General features: G+C 41.2%; 1 protein-coding gene across 1 annotated transcript in view; it reads right to left on the bottom strand.

The window, feature by feature from the left end:
• The window catches only part of USP24 (ubiquitin specific peptidase 24), a 140,406-nt gene that overhangs the window by 24,462 nt on the left and 96,938 nt on the right, over positions 1-19,006 (bottom strand). The window contains exons 42-55 of the mRNA XM_047085710.1: positions 17,715-17,859; positions 15,492-15,611; positions 14,110-14,235; positions 12,481-12,579; positions 11,510-11,592; positions 10,017-10,158; positions 9,672-9,791; positions 9,128-9,348; positions 8,588-8,712; positions 7,150-7,291; positions 6,324-6,474; positions 5,007-5,102; positions 4,249-4,352; positions 2,581-2,694 (exon numbers count right to left, since the gene is read on the bottom strand). Of these exons, the coding sequence (XP_046941666.1) occupies positions 2,581-2,694; positions 4,249-4,352; positions 5,007-5,102; positions 6,324-6,474; positions 7,150-7,291; positions 8,588-8,712; positions 9,128-9,348; positions 9,672-9,791; positions 10,017-10,158; positions 11,510-11,592; positions 12,481-12,579; positions 14,110-14,235; positions 15,492-15,611; positions 17,715-17,859 (1,788 nt within the window). The remainder of the gene's footprint in view (positions 1-2,580; positions 2,695-4,248; positions 4,353-5,006; positions 5,103-6,323; positions 6,475-7,149; positions 7,292-8,587; positions 8,713-9,127; positions 9,349-9,671; positions 9,792-10,016; positions 10,159-11,509; positions 11,593-12,480; positions 12,580-14,109; positions 14,236-15,491; positions 15,612-17,714; positions 17,860-19,006) is intronic.

Raw genomic sequence — 19,006 nt, 5'->3', positions numbered from 1 at the left:
ATAAGAAGTATTTTTGTTTAGTGTGATAATGGTAAAGTGCTTATATTTTTTTAAAAAACTACCTTTTAGAGACACATGCTGAAAAATTTATAATGAAATTATATGATGTCTGAGACTGACTTTAAAATACGTGCGGGGAAAAAAAGGAGGCCTGTGAGTGAGTGGTGGGCGCCGGGGGGGTGGGCAACAGGGTGGGCAACGAGATGGGCAAAGTGCTGGGAACCGGGCCCGGGAAGTGGCACAGGACAGGGCTCTCATTGTGGCTACTTTCTGTATGTTTAAGTGCTTCCACAACAAAAACTTTTTAGAAGATGTAAAATATTCTTCGTTTAGTAGTTTTAATTTAGATCAATTTTTAATAGAGCTCGATTTTCTAGCAATGGTTACCACAGCTTCAGATTTTTACAATTATAGTGACATTTAACTATTGCCTAAAAAACAAAGCACAGCACTGAGAAGCTCTGACCTAAGAGACGGCAGCCCTTCACACGGACAGTTATTTTAGTTATAATAGTGGCAACCCAGGTTATCTTAAGAATTCTAAAGAAGTAATTATAAAATTACAAAATGTAAATTCAGCAACCGACAGTGACAAATTGACAGCGATAAAGAGACAAAAATATAATAAACTCTCTCAGGAAGAATTCAGATCAGGTAATTCATGGGGCTTCTTGACCGTGAGGAACACTAACAAACCACACATCCTCCCAGAGGAGTCACCAAGTTCCTCCGGAGATATTTCAGAGCAAGCCTGGTTGGATATAAGGGAATAAACTAAATATTTGCAATGTTCCTTCCAAATATGTGATGATTCTAGGATATTCAGCTTCTTACTATTGGGAAGAGACTTTGGAATCACACTGGAAAAACGGGAAAGTTCATCTCAGTGCAAACTCCAGAGGGCCAGGCACACATAACACTTCACATGAATGGTTACTTGCTGTCTCTCCGTGTGTTATGTGCGCGTGTGCATACACGCACGCACGCACCCACAAACAGCGGAGTGCTTACTACGTGCCAGGCTCTTTGTGTACGGTAGGGAACCAAACACGCTTAACTTCTGCCCTCAAGAAGCCAGAGTTTAGCGAGGAGACAGGTACAACAGCAGAGCAGAGCAATCGTATACTGGCTTTAGACAGGGTCATCTGAAGGGAATGGCTTCTCTGACATCTCAAGGGGAAGATGCAGGACTGGATGGGGGAACATCCCAGATAGAGGCAATAAAGGTGCAAGGGTCTTTAGGCAGGAAAGTAAGCTGAGCGTGTCGAAGGAATCAACAAACCCATGTGAGGAAACTGAAGTGAGACCATACGCAAGGCCTCGCGGGTTACGTAAAGGCTGTGGATTTTATTAGGCGTCTGACAGGGATCCACTGAAGAATTTTCAAGCAGAGAAGTAATGTGATCCAGTTTGTTTCAAAAAACCACTTTTGTTGCTGTATGAGGTAGATTAGAGAAAGAAGTGGAGACATCAAGTAGGCAAATGAGTGTCTGGAGCTCAGACCTAGAGATGAAAGGAATACGGGATCAAGAGTTTCGATTCGCTAACATGCCACCAGACTGTGAGCTCCCTGTGAAACGAGCTTGTATTTCTGAATTCTCTGTTGTCTGTTCGAGCTGAGAGATACCAGAGCATATCTGCATGCTGACAGAAGTACTCTGTAGAAAATTCTAGAAGGTAAAGATGCAGGAGTAAGAGCCGATAAAGGGTTTGCTCATGTAGACATTCATTTTGAGAGGAGACAGGACACTCCTCCACAGTAACAGGAGAAAAGATGACGAGAACAGGCTATGACGTGCTGGGGATAGAGGCCTGCTCATTTGTGACTCGTATATTCTCAGTGAAGTCCGAGGCAAGGTCCTTAGCTGGAGGTGGGGTGTGCTAGCATGGCAGGCATGAGGGGTGAGGAGATGAAGGAGGGGCCCACTGGGGACAAGGGACACTGAGATCACAGAGCCTGTGCGTAAGTACTGTACTCCCCAAGGACAAGAGAAACTGGCCCAAGGGTGACTGGGAGTACAGACTAAACATCCACAGTGACTGGAGCATCTAGACTTTTCACCAGAAAAAGCTAATTATTTTTTATTACAGGTATGTAGGTAAATGTACTACCATAGGTATTATACTAGTAGTAAGTTTTTGAAAAATAGTAGAATCCAAACGTAGCTAGATGTCTAATACTGTGGTAATGCTATGCAGTAACCAGGCATTGCTGACCTCTCCACCTTGCCACCAGACTGTGAGTCCCTGAGGGAGGGGACGCATATTCTGCAATCTCCTGAGCCACAGCAGGAGTTCAGGCCATGCCTGCCTGTGACCGTGTGGCTATGTGCACACATGCTTTCCTTGCGCTCACGGAACACTCGTCTGAGTCTAGTCCATCAGAGACGGTTCTACAAAAGAACGATTTTAGAGTGACCTGAACAGTTCCTCATGCTTCTAGGGAAAAAAGCCCAAAACTGACTCCAATCGGAAAAGCAATTTCAAGTAGAAATAAAAATAGTCACAAGAAATTGCAGCTCTAAATCACTAGAAGAGACACAGATTTCTTTTAATTAATTAAAAGATCTTGACACTTACTTTATTAATTCTCGTCCTTCAGAACTAATAAAATATTCAACGAGCCACTGACAAGCATCAAAACTTTTGGAAAGTAATGCTTCAATAGTGGCAATCCATTCTTCAGTATCAACCCTTTAAAAAAAGCAAAGACAGAGATGTAAGGAGTACGACCCCCGCAAATAACCCCACGGAGTGTCACCTTGGTTTTAGTTAACCTCTTTTTGGGGGAGGTTGGATAGAGGGTGAGTTGAATACCAATGACCGCTGACTAACATGGCTTCATGCACCCCAGAAGCCAGTGCTTTGCATTTTTTGGTATCTGTGATGTGATTCACCTATCCCTGTCCCTTCTCCCCACAAAAACGTGTAAAGAAGCTTAAGTCTTAGAGTTTAACTTTTATCTTTTGCATCTTCTTCAAACAGTTTTAATTGGGAAAAACGTCTGCCCTGCAGCATTTTGTTTTGCTTCATTGATCGACATTCACAAAATGCCCACCTTCAAAATAGGTTATTACATCAACATTTTTATACTTCATTGCTCTAATTATTAATATCCTGCTTTATGGAAGAAAAACATTTGGGCAGACAATGAGGTATAATGACTAAATTGCCCATGACCTCACGTAACACCCCTCCACTCTCTCCAGCCCCAAAATGGTAAATATAAACAAAATGGAAACAGTCTCCGATGTACCAACAGCTCAAGCCAACTTCACAAACAAAAGGAATGCAATTCTTTAGTTAGTCCTATGCCAGACATTAAAAGAAAGGAACATAGTAGTCCTCCTTTTCCAATTGAAGAATAAAGATCAGTATCATTTAATATATCTTAATTACGCATGAAAATGAAGTTGCCATTATATCTGTTTCTTCTCCAGTGTTTTTTGATCGCAGAGTCTTTCTAAAAAACCTGCCCATACGTGGGAGAAGTGCAAGGGACCGGCGAGAGAGAACAGACAGAACTGTCCCGGTCTTCCGACTGTAGCTGCCTTCCTCGCCCGAGTCCCTCCCCCGGCCAGCGGGTAACTTACTCTTCGCCTCTCACCCATTTATTCACAGACAGCTCTTCACCCAGCACCTACCATGTGTCGGGCACCTTCCAGGTGCTAAAGACAAAAACCAACGGTGGACAATATGCCGGTCCAAATCTAGCGTGCCTCTGTGCATACTGCCCCCTGTTCAAAAACCCTTCATGATTTCCCAGTGAACAAAGGCCCAGCTCCCCTCTGTGGCACTCACGACACTTGACGGGCTCCTTCAAAGCCCACAGGTGACCTCACTTCCAGTGAGTCCTTACATGTATGAGCACAACACTAGTCATTCATAGCTCTTCAGGCCAAGTCTTATCCGTTACTCAGGTTTTCCCCTTTCACCTAGATTATTCCCCCTGTTTGTTTTTGCCTTTCAAAATTCTCTGAGAACGCCAATGTCTTTAACACCTACCCAATCCCCATATTTGGATAGGACTTTGTCCAGTTCCCAAAGACGTACAGCATTTATGCCTTGCTTCTTCTGATTTATCCCTCCTATGAGATTAGAAATTCCTTAAAGATAGGAACCATGTCTTAGTCACCTGAATATATTAGGTAGGTGCCTTCACAATGCTTTGAATTTATAAATTCAGTTTTAATTGAATTAATGAGTGCCTTCTGTCACAACAGACTATCAAAATATATCATTTCTTACCTGAGTTTTTTCTTTGTCCGTAGATAAGTTTGAAAAAGGAACTGAATTGCAAGCTGTAAGCTCACCTTTGCCATGCAAGGATAATATGGATGCTTTAATTTAGTCTGAGAGAGAGTGAAAAAACACAGCATTTTTCAAAGGTGTTTTATAGATTATTACATGTTATGAATTGAATGACTTATAATAAAGTTAAACACTAATAAGAAAAATTTAGCCAGCTTATTATAGAAAAAACGTTCCATTTAAATTTTTAAAAAGGTTAAGAAAAGACATCCTCTTCATTTTTTTATGAAGCCCTCTCAAAATAGAGCCTTTAGACCACAGGATGTTAAACACTGTCAACAGACTAAGAAAGTTTCTCCCTTATTGGCAAATCATAATCATGGTACTCAAGAAAAAGAAGTACTTGGAAGTTTGTCTTGAGTCTGAAGATGTCTGATGACAAATTGGGACAAATTAATCTCCACCAAGCCCAATATTCACTGACCTCGCCTCATGGCTATTCTCAGATATTCTTCATAAAATTAAAAAGCGCTTTAAAAAGCCAGTATGTGGACACCCGCACCCATTCACAATCCGCATTATATGTTCTGAGCACTGCCAGTATTTTAATATCACCCAGTAAGCGACATTGTTTGCGGGAATGTTCTGGGCATCCAATCTGAATGCTAACAACCAAGGGCTGTCACTGAACGCTTGAGCTGGCAGATTTCACTCTGCTTTCTTAGTCCTTTACTAACAAGCCAACTAGTACTTACAGCATTCAGTGACGCTAAAGACAAAACAAAACTGAAATAATCACTACTGTATACATCTCTATTCTTCATAAACTTGAGGTTTTCATCTCTCACCATCTACAAAAGAAAATCAGTAATTATTTTTAAGAAACAGGGCAAAATATTCAGCACGTGGAAGATTTTTAATGACACATTAGGTAGAAAGGGTTTTACATTAAGTTAGAAAAGGTTCACAAAAACCCTTCTCTAGAGCTTTGAAATTTTAAAAAGGGAGAGAGGAAAATCTTTCTTTAAATATAAGAAGCTGTAAGAAGGTGAATTATTATTCATCAAACCAAATACTTCTGGGAAATTTAGGAAAACCACCATATGAGGGACAAGTGAAGTCAAACCAGTTATTTTGGGTTGGAAGGGACAAACAGAGCTCTCCCAAGCACAACCAAATTCACGTTTTCCTTGTATCAGATGGCTCAAATCTTTCTCTCTTCACGAAACACTCCACAATTTTCTTAAATTCTCTGGTTCTGGCTAACTCAGCTTTGGATTACTTATGTATAAAGCCTGGACTGGGTAGTTGGACAGTTCTGAATTTAAATCCTGGTTCTGTGAACTGGTAGGTCATTTCTCCTTTCTGTTTTTAAAGTTTATTTTGAGAGAGAGACAGAGAGTGAGCGAGTGTGAGAGAGCACATGCGCGTGAGCCAGGACAGGGACAGAGAAAGAGGAAGAGAGAGAATCCCAAGCAGGCTCCGTGCTGTCAGCGCAGAGCACGACATGGGGTTCAATCTCACGAGCTGTGAGATCATGACCTGAGCTGAAATCAAGAGTCAGACGCTCAACTGAGTGAGCCACCCAGGTGCCTCACATTTCTGACCTCAGTTTTTCCATCTGAAAAATGGGAATAAAACCTACTACTTCACAAGAGTTTTTAAGAATTAAGGATTTGTTTAAAGCATGTGGCACAGAGCAGATATTCAATAATTGGTGGTTATCACTGTCATACTAGTTTTACCCAAAGATATTGAACCCTAACTTATTTTCCTCTCCAGACGGTAAGTTAGTTTCAGCGGCGTTTGTCTCTACTGGCCACTCCCTCCCACTTGTGTATCCGTGGCAACCCCCAGCCACATAGCAGGCCAGTGACAGTGCCGGCCCCCTTGAGTCTGTGGACACCTCTGTGACCTGTTATAAAAGACTCGTGAGATGAGGTGGGTCGGATGAGGCATGCAAGGTCCAACCAAGTCCACAAGGTGGCCGGCAGGAGTACTTCTGGACCTACGGGGCAGATTTGGACTTTTATGTGATTTTTCTCCCTTAGAATTTCTTACATGGGTCTTACCTGGTATATTCGAGCAGGCATTTTCTCCACAAATAGCCCTTTCTTCTCACCTTTTTTAACCAGCTTGGTTAGAATAGAGAGCCGGTCATTGTTAGGCCTATGGGGCCGAGGGGAGGACTGAGGTGAAATTTCTGGTGAGGACGGCGCTGACCTAAGGACAGAATCAGAAAACGGTGTGGTATAAAGCGGCTGCCGTTTTAGCACTTACCACAACCCGACACATTTACGTACACAGGGTACGAGGCTTAACAATAAACTGCATACTTTACCGATCCAATATACTTAAACGCAAATTCGTAAACAAGACGACCTTAAAAAAAAAAAACCCACAGTGCTGGCAAAGTGCCACACTTTGACTATAAAGTGTATTCGATAAATGCTGAGATTGGAAAAAAATCTCGATTCTAGAACGAAATAGTTTACATGCATTTTTTTTTTTAAATATTTTGAATGTTTGTTTATTTTTGAAAGCAGAGAGAGAGGGGGACAGAGGATCTGAAATAGGCTCTGTGCTGTCAGCAGAGAGCCTGATGCAGGGCTCGAACTCATGAACCGTGAGATCATGACCTGAGGCAGAGTTGGACACTCAGCTGACTGATCCACCCAGGTGCCCCTACGTGCATGTTCTAAATACGAAATAACTTCTGCCAAGGAAATAATAAAAAGGTGTCCATAAGAAAAGGGGTAATGAGATTTACTCACTTTCTTTTTAGAATTTCTCTCTAGTTTGTTTAACAAGTTACCTGTAAATCCTAAACACTGTACTCAAGATTACAATGACCACCTACTGAAATCACACAGCAAACTATGTGAAAGAGAAACTCACAGAGAGAGATCCTCAGCTTCCTGCCGTACCACACTGACTCGACTCTTCTTTGGTAATACTGGGGAGTTTTGATCAGAGACCCTTTGGTAGAAGAGCATATAGGCATTCCAGTATCTTCGGCGAACATCTGTATACGGGTTTGCTTTATAACAAGACATGAAGAAAGAAGCCTTTGTAAATAGAATAAAGAAGGTTTCTTGTCTCGACAATCTAAAAGAAAGGCTCATAAATCCAGCAAATGTTTACAAAACTTAAATGCAAAGTGTAAGTAAAGTGTGTGTCCTTGTACCATACTGCTTGGAAGGTGACACAGAAGACCCGTAAGGAAGCTGTACAAAGATGGGGTAAAGAAGATAAACATTCCTGGGCGAATCTAGATTTAAACAAAAGGCAAGGAACATTTAAAAAGAAGTTCTGTGGCACGGGACGGGATTATAATTGCCTCACTTAGCCATTTTTGCGTAGAACAACCAAATCTAGGTAAGTTTTGGCAACAATACTGGATTTAACCATTAAAGGTTACTATTATTAGACACAGGACTACCATGGCACGGCATCAAAATCTGACACAGAGTATTTCATTTTAATTTTTAATTGAAGCATAGTTGACATGTTAGTTGTAGGTAGCCAACATAGTGTTTTGACAATTATACACGCTATGAAATGCTCACCAAGATAAATATATCACCATCTGTTGCCATACAGCTTTATGACGATATTATTGACTCAATTTCCTAGGCTTACTTTCCATCCTTGTGACTTACTTATATTCTAATTAGAAGTCTGTACCTCTTACTTCCTTCACCTGTTTCTCTTATTTCCTTCTGACCCAAATACAGGCAGAAAATTTTAAATGCCCCTAAAATATTGTAAAATCAGGTTTCAGAAATGCTAAGATCTCTACAAAATGTCCCCCTCCCCACCCCCCCATGGCAAATTCTGATTGGATTCTGTGATGTCCTTTTCCTCATAGTTTTTCTTCTGGGGGGGGCAGTGGCTGTGGAGAGAAGGACTGCCACGCTACATAATAAATACGGTTTCAAAAACAGGCGTTCGAGGGGTCTTGTCTAATTCATCGTGCCTCTCTGAAAGTAAAAAGGAAATGTGAGAAGTTTAGCAGACAACTACTTCCTCTGAAACAATTTTTAAGGCTGAAATTCTGTGTTCGTTAGTTTCTCTCTGATATTCGTTTCTTCCTCTTCCTCCATCACCTGTCTAATTCACCTGCAAGGAATTATTTTAAAAAACATTCTGTAAGCAGCTTAAACATTTCCACTCTGCCTATCTATGAGTTTGTGGATCTATACAGCCTGAAAAGTGGTATGTAAAAAGAATAAAATTATATTTTTATGTAAAGAATACTGCTTCCAATTTGATAGAAAACCATAAGTTAAAAAACAAACAAACTAATGTGAAACATCCACTTGTAAATACTTACTTTGATCATAAACTTTTGGTCTATATTCTCCTCCAAAGCATTCGTACTCTAGGGTCTCATCATTTAGGTCAAATTCTTCTATGACTGTATCATTAAACTTGTACCATTTTCCTTTTCCACACCCCCTGAAGCCCACAGGGAAACAAATGTTATAAGATGGAAACCCAACATACCCCTCCCCAGCCTTTATCTCTATGTATTGTCTACAAATAGAGCAGACGACTCTATTTGGGTATTTTCAAATGGACAACCCTTAAATTTCTAAAACAACTTTTCAAACCAAAGAGGTAAAAACTGTTATACTAAGTTTTAAAAATCCAATATGAAATATGACCAAAGAGCAATGCAAAAGCTTCTTTGCACTACACTCATAAGCATGGATGATAAAGTAGGGCAGGGAGAGCAGAGGAGAGACACAGGAGGGCAGGGGGAGTGGAGGAGGGATAGAGGAGGGCAGGGGGAGTGGAGGAGAGAGACAGGAAGCGGGTGTGGAGGCAGGACTACTGGAAGGCAGGGGGAGGGACCTCGTGAGACCCCTACCGTCGGTCCTTAATGAAGGAATAGTAGTGACCCGCATGTGCCTGCCCACTGTGGACAATGACACCAACAAGTTCATAGTTTTCAGTGAGGGCAACTTTTTTTCGTGGGGATCCTCCACCTCCCTGGTCCATACTTCGCCCGTTTTCACCAACTTCAGAAGACGAATCCTGGCGAGCCATTCCTGAAACTGTGTAGGGCTCCATGTTTAGCATCCAGGGAAACTATTTAAAAGCAAAAGGACAACATTAGTGTTGATGAGTAACATCCACGGCAATACCCAATTAAGTCAGATTCAAAAAAGAGGGATGTTTTCCTAGTTCTAGCTAGGATTACCTCCCCTCTATCACCAGGTAGGAGGGTTGTTTACGGATCTGCCTGTCCATGGGCAGCAGTTGCTTAAGACAAGGGGCTGTGTACCTCTCAGAATGCTGAGACCATAGCCTTTCACAGTGGGGATGAAAGTTAAAAATATAAAAAGTAAACAGCGGAAAAGAAAGTGAGGTAACGGTTGTAAGACATTTCAGGGAAAAAAAAAATAAGTTACCCTTATCTGTTCGTCATATTTAATGGAGCGTCCACTCTCCCAGTCAAATCCAAATCTCATTAGGTGAATTACCAAGACGCTAGGTAAAGACTTAATGCAGGTCCTTTTCACAGTTATTCTCTAAAGAAAAGCAAAACCCAATTACCTCCATGGAGGAAAGAAAACAGCAAAGTCATACAAAGGTCACAGATTTTCACAGGCCTTTCCCGCCCATGTGAAAACAGGGAAAGACACAATTTAATGGAAGCAATAATTGGAGCTTAATACTGTTCCTACATAAAACATAAAGACAAACTAAATGAGTAACACATTAATCTTGTTTTTCAAAAAAGGCAAGTGTAATACCTTTTCTTTACACTTTTCGCAGTAATACGCATTACTTCCTTCTAGAACTTCTCCTCTAACAAACTGGTCCAAAGAAATTTCCAAGCTCTGACAAGAAGTAACTCCAAGATTGAGGGCCATGAAAGCTTCCTCACGCTCATATCTGATTAGCAAATCACAGAAAAAACATAATCAACCATGGAATTTAAATAAAGATCTTGACACTACCACAGTAGCAGAGACTGAACACAGGTCTACATTCATGATCAGTGAAATTAACACGTGCCATCCCTCATCCTTTTAAAGGTACACTGCCAAATACAAACACCAGTTTTTGGCAATTCAAAATCACTTAACAATTAGGAATTTCAACGAAGAAATTTTAGAAATGGAAACCAAAGAAACTTAACTCAATAAACCTTCATAGGTCCACGGAGACAGATCTGCAAGTCTGTCAACAAATGCAAGATTCACAACACACTAGAAGCACTATTTAAAAAGGACGACGACTGGGGCGCCTGGATGGCTCAGTCGGTTAAGTGTCTGACTCGACTTCAGCTCAGGTCATGATCTCATGGTTTGTGGGATCGAGCCCCCATCAGGCTCTGTACTGGCAGCGTGGAGCCTCCTTGGGATTCTCTCTGTCCCTCTCCCACTCACACATACACTCTCTTCGTCTCTGTTTCACAAGAAACTTAAAAAAAAAATACTGCTAAAAAACTAAAAAATAAAAATAGAAAGGACAACGATCATGTACATTACGACTGTAGCCAATTAGCAATTTCCATGTTTTTACCTTAATACTGAATCCTTTTTCTACTATAAAAATATTGCTTCCAAATTTGATTTCTGGATCAGAATAACCCTGAGAATACGTATTTTCCTGTTTGAGGGTTTGTGACTTCCTATGGAAATCCACATACTTACAAATGAAACTTAAAGCATTCTTAAAGCTTTGCCTTAAATACATGAGTAGGAAATCTGCTTGCATCATGATTTACTTAATACTAAGCATGGCGATGCTCATGAGCCTGAATATCATAGAACTTGGCTGAATAAAAATATGTCAATAAATTGTTACAGTAGCTTATGGAATAAAAATACTATTAAAAAAGATACTAGCTGGGGCGCCTGGGTGGCTCAGTTGGTTAAGTGTCTGACTCTTAATTTCAGTTCGGGTCATGATCTCCTGGTTCATGAGTTAGAGCCCCCACATCGGGGTCGGTACTGACAGCACAGAACCTGCCTGGGATTCTCTCTTCCTCTCTTTCTGCTCCTACCCGGTTCGTTCTCTCTCTCTCTCTCTCTCTCTCTCTCTCTCTCTCTCTCTCTCTCTCTCTCTCCCCCTCAAAATAAATAATCATTAAAAAGATTAACAGCTGAGATTTTCATATATTGTCATTTTAGCCAAGTGAAATACGGATGAAAATTAATGAATAACGTGCTACCTATTAAGAGAAAAAAAAATAAAAACAATGATGACATTTTTTGATGTCCGTGGTAACTTCACTAACCTGTGAGGACAGTCTTTACAGATCTTCTGATCAGAATAGATGCCCTGGAAAGTATTCTTAAAAATCTGGTCTCTCCCCATTTTCTGGTGGAATCAAAAGTTAGAATTTTAGCTGATGCCCCTAGAATTTCTAGGTCACTTAGAATTTTATTTAGACCTAAGCTAAGGCACAGATTTCAACTTAACAGCTAAAATAAAAAGAGTCATGATGGTAGTTTAAGTTGGGAATGAATAGGAGGCTTATAACCCATTGGCCCCACTGGCTATTAGAAGAGCCTGAATAGCCGGCAAAGGAAGAGGAGAGGGGCCAGTCACAGCTGGTGACAAGAAAAGCTTGTCATTTCCGTGACGATTCCGAACTCTTCTCCCCACGCCGCAACAACCAAGTTAGTAGCAACTCTTCACAATCTTTTCTTCCTTGTGGATAAAATGCTATCAATTCCTAAGTTATGTGAAAAAGGACATCCTGACTTGTGCCTACTAAGGAGAAGAGGGACAGCTAATGGCAGTGATGGAGGACGCCCTATAACTAGAAGGCAGCACCACTTAGGAAGTTTGTCACACGTTATGCTGGGTGGGGGCAGGAGGCTTTGGGCTCAAACATCACCACAAATAACTTTTTAATCTGGCCCCTCTGGCTGAGTTGGGCTGCTATGCACAGGGCCGTCGGGTCACTGGCGAGGACAGCACTCCTGAGGTCAGGCAACCTCTGGAAGAGCACGTGGACACAAATGGTTACTGTGGAGTACAGATTAAGAATGACATACTTCTCCATCAAGTGTTGGAGGAATTAAGAAGAGAAGTCCATCATTCAGTGATCTGTGTCTGTTTTGATGTTCAAACCCAGAGGAAATGAATTACAGGTGGGGTGTTCCAGATGACCACTTTCTGCTCTGTAGGTTTCACAGTCATCCCAAATCCTGCAACTCTGCTCTCGTACTACAGTTTGAGGGAAAGTGAGATGTTCTCTACCTTGAGATATTCATCCATCTGATCAATAAGACTAGTGAAGAATTCATATGCATCCTGCTGCTCTCTCACATAAAGTTCTTTGTTCCACATCTTGAAAATCTGTGCAAGACAAGAATTAAATATATTGCTCAAGGAAAAGCAGCAATCTCTGAATACATTAGAACACGGATGTGAAAGAGCACTCAAATGCTTCTAAAAACCAAGTTCACTCATAGGACATTAGACACTTGTCCTGAAGTGAGATGAGCTTGGTTATCTATGCTTTCCCCTGGCTTCTGTGTAACCGAAACAAGTCTGGGAAACCATACCGGCTGGGACCTGAGGCCACAGAACAGTTTCTGTCTTAGAACTTTCCAAACTACAGGGGAAAATACAAGGTACTCCTCCTGTGAAACAGAGTAGAGCAATGTTAAAAAGCAATGTTCTTTACCTCTTGCGCTGCTGGTGGGAATTTAAACTGGTGCAGCTACTCTGGAGAACAGTATGGAGGTTGCTCAAAAAATTAAAAATAGAACTACCCTATGACCCAGGAATTGCACTACTAGGTATTTGCCCAAATGATATAAAAATACAGATTCAAAGGGGCACATGCACCCCAATGTTCACAGCAGCAATATTAACAATAGCCAAACTATGGCAAGAGCCCAAAAGAGCACAGTGACTGATGAATGGATAAAGAGGTGATATATCTGTGTGTGTGTGTGTGTGTGTGTGTGTGTGTGTGTGTGTGTAGATTTATACAGCCATCAAAAAGAACGAAATCTTGTCATCTGCAATGACGTGGATGAAGCTAGGATGTACCATGCTAAGCAAAATAAGTCAATCAGAGAAAGACAAGTAGCGTATGATTTCACTCTTAGGTAAAATTTAAGAGGGCCGCCCGGGTGGCTCAGTCAGTTAAGCATCTGACTCTTGATTTCGGCTCAGGTCATGATCTCACAGTTTGTGAGACAGAGCCCCGAATCGGTTCCGCGTGGAAAATGGAGCCTACTTAAGATTCTCTTTCTCTCTGCCCCTCCCCTGCTCATGCTGCTCCCTCTTTTTCTCTCTCTCAGAAAATAAACAAATAAATAAATAAAATTTAAGAAACAAAACAGATAAACATATGGGAGGGGGTGGGGAGAGGAGAGAGGGAAACAAACCATATGAGACTCTTAAAGATAGAGAACAAACTGAGCGTTGATGGAGGGAGGTGGGCGGGGGATGGGCTGGATGGGTGATGAGTACTAAGGAGGACACTTGCTGGGATGAGCACTGGGTGTTGAATGTAAGAGATAAACCACTGAATTCTACGCCTGAAACCAATATTGCGCTGTACGTTCACTAACTAAAATTTACGTTAAACAAAAAAAGAATAAAAAAATATTTAGAACATTAATTTAAACAAATATCCAAAGAATCAGAATAAGAATCATGAGAAACATTCAAAATTGTTAAGATTAGCAAATCCCTAGAAATTATAAATGACTTTTCTTAATATTCTAATCATCTGAAATCAAATATCGATCTTAAGAAGAATGGTACAGCCCATTCTTCTATAGGTTCTTGGCAACGGGATTAGTCTGGAGTTAATAAAGACAGAAACAATTATCACTAGATCTAACTATCTAAAGTGACTGAGTGAAATACCTTCCAGAAGTTCTCAGGTACATAATACTGCAGCTTGCTTTCCATCAAATGCCCAAAGAGAGACTGCACCTGGTAGAATACGCTGTCGTCTGGATTGTCTGTGTCATCATCTACTGAAAGTAACGACTGGAAAGAAACACAATGCATTAAGCTAGAAGTAGTTCACTGCTCCACAGGAAACACGGACATATGCACAGGTACTTCCCACCTTGCTTTCACAGCGCTACATATGTCTGAGCGTGGCTACAACTCTCAGTATGTTTAGCCTCCATACTTCCTAGCTGGTGGAAACGTGAACAAATCATTTCTTTGAGCCTGTTTGATTACGAAAAGCTAGAATGAGGAATACCAGTTATCTCTATGAGAGGTTAAACGTGCCATGATACACGGAGATATTCTCAACACTACTGACTGCGATATCACAAGCTTCTACTATACGTTGACCCTTGAGCGTGGGTTTGAACTGTGTGGGCCCACTTACACATGGATTTTTTTGTGATAAATACAGTACAGTATTATAAATATATTTTGTCTTCTCTGGCTTACTCTACTGTAAGAATATGTAATACATATTGCACTATATTACGCATATATACATGTAACGTACAAAAATCTGTGTTAACTGTCCAGTCAACAGTAGAATATTCGTGGTTAATATCAGCGGGGAGTCAAAAGTTACGTGTGGATTTTTGACTGCATGAGGAGGGTGGTCAGCGCTCCTGACCCCTATATGTTGTTCAAGAGTCAACTGAACACTTATAAAAAAACACTGATGACAGACCCTAAATTTTTCTAAAATACTAAAAATATTAGTAATGTTACAGAACAGAATTTGACAGTAACTTAGTTCAAAAATCCCATTTGGTCAAGTCTAGCTGTCAAACAGGCAGCATATTCCCTCAGCAGATTTATAAAAACATGTGACTATGGGGGCACCTGGGTGGCTCAGTTGAGCGTCTGACTGCAGCTCAGGTCATGATCTCACAGCTTGGGGGTTTGAGCCCCGCGTCGGGCTCTGGGCTGACAGCTCAGAGCCTGGAGCCTGCTTTGGATTCTGTGTCTCCCCCCCTCTCTCTACCCCTCCCCTGCTCATGCTCTCTCAAAAATACATAAGCATTAAAAAAAAATTTTTAAAAACCCCCAAACATGCGACTGTAAACAATGTGTTCAGATGTGCACAGATTTCAGAAGTGACTAAAGAATCCCTAGTGATGTCTAGATTTTTAGTAAACCCAAAATGCAATATATAAATTATACTTTTGACTGCATGGTGGTGGTCACTGCTCCTGACCCCTATATGTTGCAATATATGAATATGGGACCATTTTCAGCCACTGCATGCTTTATCTGTCATACCAAACAGGAAAGAAGAAAGCAATCACCTCAGGCAGACCAGGCTGCATATACAGTTGCTGGAAGACTGCATTCATGTAACACGTAGCGCCGCCATTCCTCAGCCCCACAAACCCTGAGCTGGACCTGCTATCCACAGGGGGAAGATACTAGAAGAGAGAGGAGTAGGAACAGTAGAGAGAATTAGTGTATCTGTCACCAGCCCATTTTCACCATGGTTATCTGAGATGTCTGAGAGGGAAAAGAGATTTACCCACAGATTTATCCATCCAGTGGCTTAGGAGTCATGCTAACAAAACCTATGTTCTGGAAGTACCTCCGCAGATGCTAATAATACTAATACCTCAATGCTCCTTTTCCATTCATAAAGTACCTAACGTGTCATGTTTGTTTGTTTGCCCATCTGGTAGTCACACATTCTGTCACTTGATTACCATTCAACAAATATTTATTAAGAACCTACTGTGTGCCAGCACGGTGCCAGGGATAATGTCTCGAGGAGCTCACAGTCCGGTGGATTACAGAGACATCAAGCAAGTAAACAGATCTACTTACAAACTGAGGTAGCACTCTGCACAAATGGAATAGAGTTCTATGCAGTGTTTACTCTGTAGATTCCTGACCAATCTGGATGGTCAAGGAAGCCTCATATTCCCTCCGTTCCTTTTTAAGGAAGTAAGCTTCTTCTGTGGAACCACTGCTAATCAGCATACAGTTAAAGGAACAGGTAAATACGCTAGCATTTCACTTAAGGATGCTTTGTCCTAACACAGATCCCATTACAATGCTTTTCTGGTTAGATAATCTAGAAAAGTCTTCCTGGATAAAGTTGAACACGGCACTTCTCAAAGTAGAAATGGATAGGACACACCTTGAAATGCCACTTAAGCAGAATCTTGGTTCTAATGCCATGCCCAGAATCACCCATTCTGCATATATATTAAGTACCTGCATTATAACTAACCCACAAAACCCTGCAAGTCTTTTAGACCTCAAGGAATTGCTAAATATTATATATTTTCCACTTACATTTGACATACACGTAGAGCAGGGTGATTTCTAAGATCTAATCAATACGGTAATGTATTTGTGGAGTCCAAAGCACAGATTTTTAAAAAGTTACAAGATAAGAAAAACTCGTTCACAACAGTGCTAAAAAATAAGTATTTACATGAGAAAAATGTTTTCTTCCTTATGCTGACATAATCCCTGACTTATGAAAAAAATAAAATTTCCATTTAAATCTGTCAAATAAACTATGTACAACTAAAGCACACGTTTTATAAACTAAATGTTTTGATACGAAAACAGTTTCCAATTTACACGCTCGCATTTCATTGTGCAAGTGCTATTTTCTCTGTCTAGAACACCTTCCTTTCCTGCCTAACCTGTATGCCGCACACGACTCAGCTCAGCTGTCCGAAGGGGTAGGCCTGGCTCCACAAGGTCCGTGGAGAACAGAAAAGCGGCTCTCAAAGCGTCCTCCGGCTCCTGGTCTGCTGCTCCCCTCCTCTAGTTCCCAATGGATACTAAGCAGCTGCTTGGCTCCACAGCTCTGCCCACGTCCTTCTCATTGTGGAATCACCTTCCCACCAGCTTGTGAAGCCTTGGGAGTTCTCTTTCCAGCTTCATCCTTTCTAAGACGCCTTCTAAGACGCCGCCATCTGGTGGTAGAGTGCCCCTCTGTGAGGAGAGCCTTCAGGACATGACCCGGATCTTACAACCGATCACATTATATTGAAATTATCTGCCTGCGGGTCGGGTCTGTCTCTTCCACTCGACACCGACTTTCTAGAGGGCTGGAATCCTGTCTGCATTTTTGAGCTCCAAAAGCCCAACACACCTATTAGTGCATTCTAAACTCCATAAATCTTAGCTGAATTTAAATGAATGTAGACTGCACTGTGACAGAGCCAACGTTCGAGTATGTATCTCCGTGGCCTGGCCCTGTACCACGCGCAGTTACTCAAAACATAGGCTGCAATGCTACTTCTTACCGAGAGTAATTATCAAGTGACTTAAAAATGTCTTCTCTTTCATTAGTAAAAAGGGTATCATTGAGTAATACAGTATTACCATGGTATGAAGTAATTTAGTAGATTATGCTTGATTAGAGTATGGGAACATGATAAGCAAAAGAATACTACTGACTTTCTTTGGGATTAGGGTAATGCAGACACAGGCTTCAAAGTTATACGTTTGATTGAGCATCCTAAACAAAATTCAAGGGTATCAAGGTCTAGGAAACTTACATCAAACTCCTTGGTGAGAGCAGGGTCAGGCTGATGATGCATGGAAAGCAGTTCTTTCGTGATAATTTGAAGATTTGCCGGGGAACTATCAGCCAGCATGACAAGGACTTCATAGGCTGCCAGTCGGCTATTCACCGTACTACACCTACAAACAAAAGATGCAAGTCAGTTCCAACAGTGAATAATCCACTTGAGTTGGTCATTAAACTAAATCAACATTTGAAATGAAAGTATCAGAGCCGCAATTCCTCAAACTGAGTTAATCAGGTCTGATGGCAGAGCTCTAGGAATCCAGCGGGAAGTGTTTACTTAAAGGAAGAGGCCATGAATACAGGAGGAATGGTTATGGTTAAGAGCTACATATCTTCTTGGCCTAATAAAGTAGCGAAATGTCTCACTTAGGAGTCTAGAGTATTTTTATCTAAGGTTTGGATCAGCAAAAATGGAGGATAAAGAGTCTGAAACTTTTACCAAGGAAAACATGAGAATAACTCTCTCTCAAAGTAGGTAGCAAGGAAGCTTTTTGTAGACATTGTCCTGAAATTCAAATATCTAAATGGCAGGAAAAGAAAGCTATGTGGATCAGAAGAGATACCCGTAAATGTTTTTTATATGTGTCTGGTGATAAAAAATTCTTTGAGGACACTAATCAACTTCATCTTGCCGAGAAAACGGAGACAGAAATACGTGGTTTGCCAAATCAATTTGTTTCAAATGACAATAAAAGGTAACTAGCAGGCAGTCTGCAGGAAACCAAAGGCTTCTGATAATTGTTCACGTTTAGAAGAAATCACTTTGGGGATGGACAGTAATTTCTCACTGTCACCTAGGCCAACCTTACATTACTGAGGAGATCACAGGTTAGGAAGGATACACAGAAAAGAGGACATCGAACCTCTGAGAGAAACATGTATGGGGTGCAGTGTGGGAGATGTGTTCACGAGGGGCTGTGGGGCTCTTCGATCAGCAATGGGCCAGGCCCTGAGGACAATGGCCAGCAGCTGGCCCTGTCCTTTGCCTCTTACTTGGACTTTTGGTTTGCAAAGGACAGGTAAAGAACGAATAGGAGGAACCGTACACACAGGCTAAGCATTACAAAATTCCTTTGTTAGTGTTAATAAGAATAAATGTCACTTGTGAAAATATTGTGTATTTTAAAGCTCTTTCTGGCATTAGGGTTCAGACAGGAAACAGCTGGAGTCACTGTGATAAGTGAGCCTCACTCAATGCACGGGGAGGGATGAAACAAAACACTGCCTTTTCTAATTAAGGCACTGTGTATGATTAAAAAA

This window comes from Lynx rufus, unplaced genomic scaffold (assembly GCF_022079265.1).
Source record: "Lynx rufus isolate CCGP_SWC_20201006 ecotype Redwood Valley unplaced genomic scaffold, mLynRuf1.p SCAF_2, whole genome shotgun sequence".
Classification (NCBI taxonomy): Eukaryota; Metazoa; Chordata; class Mammalia; order Carnivora; family Felidae; genus Lynx; species Lynx rufus.
This window is presented reverse-complemented; position numbering and strand designations above follow the sequence as displayed.